This window comes from Nicotiana tomentosiformis, chromosome 11 (genome assembly GCF_000390325.3).
Source record: "Nicotiana tomentosiformis chromosome 11, ASM39032v3, whole genome shotgun sequence".
In the NCBI taxonomy this organism is placed as follows: domain Eukaryota; kingdom Viridiplantae; phylum Streptophyta; class Magnoliopsida; order Solanales; family Solanaceae; genus Nicotiana; species Nicotiana tomentosiformis.
The window spans coordinates 83,943,143-83,950,349 of NC_090822.1; the positions used below are offsets into that span (position 1 = coordinate 83,943,143).

At 42.3% G+C, this 7,207-nt stretch overlaps 1 protein-coding gene across 1 annotated transcript; it reads right to left on the reverse strand.

The window, feature by feature from the left end:
* Positions 1-4,644: 4,644 nt before the first annotated feature.
* LOC138901771 (KNR4/SMI1 homolog 2-like) lies at positions 4,645-6,163 on the reverse strand. Its single transcript, XM_070189560.1, has 3 exons — positions 6,052-6,163; positions 5,369-5,419; positions 4,645-5,273 (listed from the first exon to the last, which is right to left on the reverse strand). Exons 1-3 carry the CDS (start codon positions 6,161-6,163, stop codon positions 4,645-4,647), a joined length of 792 nt encoding a protein of 263 aa, XP_070045661.1.
* Positions 6,164-7,207: the final 1,044 nt, after the last annotated feature.

Consider the following 7,207-nt stretch of genomic DNA (forward strand, 5'->3'; position numbering starts at 1 on the left):
CAGAAGGATGTTCGACGGACCACTGGCAGTGTGCTTAGGGCCAGGGGACACCGATTATGTTTTATGGGAGGTCCATGAAGGCACTTGTGGAAACCACTCCGGCGCCGAACCACTAATTCACAAAATCATCAGAGTAGGATAGTACTGGGATAACATGGAAAAAGATACTAAGTAATTCGTTCGAAGATGCGATAAATGTCAAAGGTTTGCATCAATGATCCATCAACTAGGAGAGCAACTTCATTCAGTTATCTCTCCATGGCCATTTATGAAATGGGGAATGGATATCGTCGGCCCTCTACCATCGGCCCCAGGTAAAGATAAATTTATTTTGTTTATGACTGACTATTTCTTTAAATGGGTTGAAGCATAAGCGTTCGAAAAGGTAAGAGAGAAAGAGGTTATAGATTTCATCTGGGACCACATCGTGTGTCGATTTGGGATACCAGCCGAAATAACATGCGACAATGGTAGACAGTTTATCAGTGGCAGAGTGACGAAATTCCTCGATGACCATAAAATAAAATGAATACTGTCTATACCATATCATCCTAGTGGGAAAGAACAGGTCGAATCAACGAACACGATTATCATTCAAAACATAAAGAAAATATTGAACGAAGCTAAAGGAAAGTGGAGAGAAATTTTTCCCGAAGTCTTTTGGGCATATCGGACAACATCTAAATCTAGTACAAGAGCAACCCCATTTTCCCTAGTGTATGGATCCTAAGTCCTAATTTCGGTCGAAGTCGGGGAACCAAGCGCAAGGTTCCGATATACATCGGAAGAATTGAACTACGAGGCAATGAATACTAGCCTCAAACTATTAGATGAAAAAAGAGAGGCGGCACTAGTTCGAATGGCTACACAAAAATAATGAATCGAAAGGTACTACAACAGAAGAACCAACCTTCGCCACTTCAAGGCCTGGGACTTGGTCCTAAGGAAGGTCACCGTGAACACTTGAGATCCTAATGAAGGGAAGCTAGGGCCAAATTGGGAAGGACCATATCAAGTCCTCGATATAGTCGGGAAAGGATCTTATAAACTTGGAGCAACGGATGGAAGACCGTTACCAAACAATTGGGACATATCGCTTCTCAAACGATATTACTGTTAAGGTATTATTTCCTCCTCTATCGTCTATATACGTACATTCGACACTAACTCATTGCAGGAATTCGACGAAAAACATCAAGACCTTTGGTTTCAAAGCACGCGTTGTACTCTTTTCCCCTCAATTTTGGCTTTTATCCCGAATGGATTTTTCCGACGAGGTTTTTAAAAAGACAACAACTATGTGTTACCCAGGTAGAAATCAATAATATATGAGGCTCCTTCATAATCAACCTCGAATACTAGGAGGTTACCAAGAGAATAAATCAAAGTCCGGCACAAGAAAGTTGTTCCATATCAAATTCATGAAAAACATGCGCTCGATAGAGAAAAATGTAAGGGCCAAATAGACAAAACGAACCATGCCCACGTAGTTTCGTTCGGACTCTGGCACAAGATACAAACACATCTGTAATGACTTACAAATGAGAACTTCTTTTTTCGATATTTCATACTTTGAAAAGATTTTTTTGCTTCATCATTCAAATGAGCTTATCATATCTGTATACAGTCGAAATAGATTTCAGCCTCCGCACGTTTGATTGAGTTCGAGCAATCACTCACTCGGTCATAAAAATCTTACGGGCTAAGATATTCTGAGTTCGAGTTCGAAACAATCACTCACTCAAATAAAAGCCTAAGGGCTATCTTGCTTCGAGTTCGAGCAATCACTCACTCGATCATAAAGAGGCTACGTGCTAAGATATTCTGAGTTCGAGTTCGAACAAGCACTCACTCCAATTAAAGCCTAAGGGCTATCTTGCTTCGAGTTTGAGCAATCACTCACTCGATCATAAAAAGCCTACGGGCTGAGATATTTTGAGTTTGAGTTTGAAACAATCACTCACTCAAATTAAAGCCTAAGGGATATCTTACTTCGAGTTCGAGTAATCACTCACTCGGTCATAAAAGGCCTACGGGCTAAGATATTTTGAGTTCGAGTTCGAAACAATCACTCACTCAAATAAAATCCTAAGGGCTACCTTGCTTCGAGTTCGAGCAATCTCTCACTCCAATTAAAGCTTAAGGGCTATCTTGCTTCGAGTTCGAGCAATCACTCACTCTGTCATAAAAAGCCTACGGGCTGAGATATTTTGAGTTCGAGTTTGAAACAATCAATCACTCAAATTAAAGCCTAAGGGATATCTTACTTCGAGTTCGAGCAATTACTCTCTCAGACATAAAAGACCTACGAGCTAAGATATTCTGAGTTCGAGTTCGAAACAATCACTCACTCAAATTAAAGTTTAATGGCTATCTTACTTCGAGTTCGAGTAATCACTCACTCGGTCATAAAAGGCCTATTGGCTAAGTTATTCTGAGTTCGAGTTCGAAACAATCACTCACTCAAATTAAAGACTACGGGCTATCTTACTTCGAGTTCGAGTAATCACTCACTCGGTCATAAAAGGCCTACAGGCTAAGTTATTCTGAGTTCGAGTTCGAAATAGTCACTCACTCAAATTAAAGGCTACAGGCTATCTTACTTCGAGTTCGAGTAATCACTCACTTGGTCATAAAAGGCCTACGGGCAAAGTTATTCTGAGTTCGAGTTCGAAACAATCACTCACTCAAATTAAAGCCTATGGGATATCTTACTTCGAGTTCGAGTAATCTCTCACTCAGTCATAAAAGACCTACGTGCTAAGATATTCTGAGTTCGAGTTCGAAACAATCACTCACTCAAATTAAAGCCTAAGGTCTATCTTACTTCGAGTTCGAGTAATCACTCACTCTGTCATAAAATGCCTACGAGCAAAGATAGTATGAGTTCGAGTTCAAAACAATCACTCACTCAAATTAAAGCCTAAGGGCTACCTTGCTTCGAGTTCGAGCAATCACTCACTCGGCCATAAGAGACCTACGAGCTAAGATATTCTATGTTTGAGTTCGAAACAATCACTCACTAAAATTAAAGCCTAAGGTCTATCTTACTTAGAGTTCGAGTAATCACTCACTCGGTCATAAAAGTCCTACGAGCTAAGATATTCTGAGTTCGAGTTCGAAACAATCACTCACTCAAATTAAAGCCTAAGGGCTATCTTACTTCGAGTTCGAGTAATCACTCACTAGGTCATAAGAGGCCTACGGGCTAAGTTATTCTGAGTTCGAGTTCGGAACAATCACTCACTCAAATTAAAGCCTAAGGGCTATCTTACTTCGAGTTCGAGTAATCACTCACACGGTCATAAAAGGCCTACGGGCTAAGATATTCTGAGTTCGAGTTCGAAACAATCACTCACTCAAATTAAAGCCTAAGGGCTATCTTACTTCAAGTTCGAGTAATCTCTCACTCGGTCATAAAATTGCCTATGGGCTAAAATATTCTGAGTTCGAGTTTGAAACAATCACTCACTCAAATTAAAGCCTAAGGGCTATCTTACTTCGAGTTCGGGTAATCACTCACTCGGTCATAAAAAGCCTACGGGTTAAGTTATTCTGAGTTCGAGTTCGAAACAGCCACTCACTCAAATTAAAGGCTACGAAGATTGAATTCGATGAAATCACCTAAATCCTCATAAAAACATCCGCAAGGCATAAATGAAATCTTCAGGAAGCAATGTAGTAAAATAAAAAGATATCTGTATAGATATATATACAACGGTGGTTTACATAAATAAATGCAACATAGAAGATGCTAAGGGCTAAGCTTCTAGGTTATCATCGAGAGAGGTCTCTTCTCCATCGGGCTCCCCCCATTTTCGAACCCGCTCTTGCTACCATCATCATCATCATCATCATCGCCATCAGAAGCCAAGGCTTCAGCTTCGAGCTCTTTAGCCTTTTTATCTCTTCAGCAAAGTCGAAACCTCGAACATGTATCTCCTCGAGGGTCTCCCTCCGAGACCGACACTTAGCAAGTTCGGCAACCCAATGTGCTAGAGTGTCGGCAGTATCCGCCGCCTCTCGTACCTCCATCTGAGCAGCCTCGTCATCAGCCGGATACACGGCAATGGAGTTGTCTGCCATGACTATCGATGACTTAACCTCCGCCTTGGACCCAACAAGCCGTGTTTTAAGCTCCTCGATCCTCTTAGCCTGAGCCGAACACTTTTTCTTAACACTTCGAAGCTGGACATCGGCCGATAATAATTTGGCCAAGATGGTTTCTTTTTCCGCAGCCAGGCGGTCGATAGTCTCCTTCCACTAGTTACATTCAGCCTTGATTTGATCGACTTCTTCCCGAAGTAACCCAATCTTTTCAACCTTTTGCTGTAGCTGAGATAACAAAGGGTTAACTTTCACAGTTGGGTCAAACCCATACTCTAACAGAACGAGGCTCACATGCTTATATAGTACAACCTCTTCTTCACGAGCCTTAGCCAAATCTGCTTAGAGGTCCTTTATAGCCTCGTCCTTTTGGCTGCAAAGAAGCTGCAGGGCATCTCTCTCCCCCGAGACCTTCTGAAGCTCGAACTCACACTGGCTGAGGTCGACTCGAAACCTGCTAATGGCCTGCACAGTAGGAAAAAAACACAAGTCAAGTTTGGAAAAGAACGAAGAAACCAAGTTCAGTAAAATCATTACCTAAGAAATGAAATGTTGGGCCTCTTCTAGGAGAAGAGTAGCGTCACCAATGCCAGAAGCATCATCGACTCCAGTAAAGAAATCCCGAAAAGGGCCCCTTACACTAGAGCCTCCGCCCATACTGGGGGTCTTCAATTCTCGAGCTTCCTTTAACGCCTCCTCAGAAAAGGTTGGAAAAGAAGGAAAATGACCCACTGTCATAGTCCCAAGCGAATCACTCGGGATGCTCTGATCGAGACTCGGGGTACCGGAATCGACCCTGACCGGGACAACCGCCATCGAATCAGAAGGTCTGGCGGCCTCGATATCTTTCGCATATCGGATAACCAAAGCCGAGGCATCATCTTTTTCTTCTTCTTCTTCTTCTTCTTCTTCTTCTTCTTCTTCTTTTTCTTCCTTTTCTTCTTCTTCTTCTTCTTCTTCTTCTTCTTCTTCTTCTTCCTCTCTCAGTCGTTGGACCGAGTCCATCAAAAAAGTGATTGCCTTCCTCCTCACCCTTTGAGTTTTGGGCTTGGGGTCCTCTGACCGAGAGATAACTTTTCGATTCTTATCTTTCCCCGGTTCCGGGACCGGGTACTTGGTTCCTTCCTCACCACTCGAAGGCCTCAAAACGGCATCCTTGGTTACACCTGCATGAAAGGAAATCGGTAACGAATGGAGCATAAAAAACATTTTGAAGAACACGAGAAGTGACCCTTACCATGATTCTTGGCCTCTCATCTACCTTTTGCCAAATCATTGAGGTCAGGTACCGCTTGTGGCATCCAAGGGGCAGCTGTATATCAGAGAAAGATATAAGATAAAATCAGAAAAAGATACGAAAAGCAACATCTTATGAAAACCATTTATGGTCGAAATTTTATTCCTAGGGGAACGACATCTTCTCTTCTGGAATGAGGTCATGGGTCCTCACCCGGATATAACGGCCCATCCAACCCCGATCCTTGTCTTTGTCAATACTCGACATCAAAGCCTTCGATGCCCGACGATGAAGCCTGATTAGTCCTCGAATGATTTGAGGCCGATACAATTGTATGAGGTGATTTAAGTAAAAATCCAGCCCCCCGACCTTGTTGGAGAAGAAGGGAAGTAAGGTTACTATACGCCATAGAGAAGGATGAATTTGACCAAGGGTGACCTGATATCTTTTGCAAAAATCAATGATCACCGGGTTGACAGGACCCAACGTGAAGGGGTAAGTGTAAACACTTAAAAACCCCTCCACATGAGTAATGACGCTCTCCTCGGGAGAGGGAATTTGTAACACAACCTCAGAGCCCTAGTTGTAGTCTTTCCTCACAGCCTCAAGATGACCCTCCGTTATCGAGCACATGTACATCAATATATGCTCACATCGACCCAGAATAGATTAAGGATTCTCAACCTTAAAATCGATCTTCAGAGTACAGGGGCCGGGAACATACTTATAGGTAGGCGGCTCCACCGGCGCCTTGTCGCCAGACGACCGTGAAGAAGAAGCTTTCTCCTTCTGAGGTACAGTTTTCAAAGTTTTGGCCATTGATATGAGAGAAATAAAGGCAAAGGAAGATGAAAAGTTGATGATGCCAAACACTGGTATAGATGGCTTTGCAAGTGGCGAAATAGAGAGAGAGGGTAAGAAAATTTGGAAGAGTGAAGACGTAAAAATGGTAAATGTTAGATGGAGGGGTTATTTATAGGCTTACATCGTGGCGGTTCAGTATCAGCGGTGGCCGACCACCATCTGACATGCATTAAATACCTTGAAAGACTAAATCTATGGGACAACTATCATGTATGTCATGATCGAGCCCTGTGAAAACGTCATCTTATAACCCGATCGAACCGTCAAAAAGCATATCGATTATCACCACATCCTTCCTAAGAAATGAGGGGACTATCTGTATACGGTCGAAATAGATTTCGGCCTTCCTATGTTCGATCGATTTCGAATGGTAAGCAACTGGAGTGGGATTTTGGGATGAGTCCTGAAGACAGTACAAATGAGCCTCAAGTTCCAAAGACTGATCGAGGAGTCGACTCGATACTATTATCGAGCCCATGACAAAATAGATCCACAAGGCAACGTGAGGGTGGTCGGAAATACGCTACACCCACCCCGAAGGTCGAACTCAATCCAAAGCCGAGGGCTCGACCCAATAACGAGTTTGAGCCAGTATCGAGCTCGCAGACAAGAGCTGTTACAACCGCACTAAGGGTGAGAATCTTGGCGGGAATCGAGGAAGAGACAATTCATCATGGGTTATCCACTATATATTTTTGTATTGTGAATAAAGTAGGATCCCTCTACTATAAAAGGGGGAATCTTTGTAAGCATAAGGCAGTCTCACACACTGTAACAAAGATCAATTCTCATATTGAAAGATATCCCCTTGTGGTCATTTTACTTTATCATATTCATTCTTTTTACTCACTATTCTCATTCTCATAGTCAAGAACATAGATATTACTATTTCTCTATATGGTTTGTATCAAATTATATCACATATCTTTAGAACTATACTCAATTTTAACTTTATCCGATTTTCCGAGTAAACAATAGTAATTATTCTTGAAGATGGAA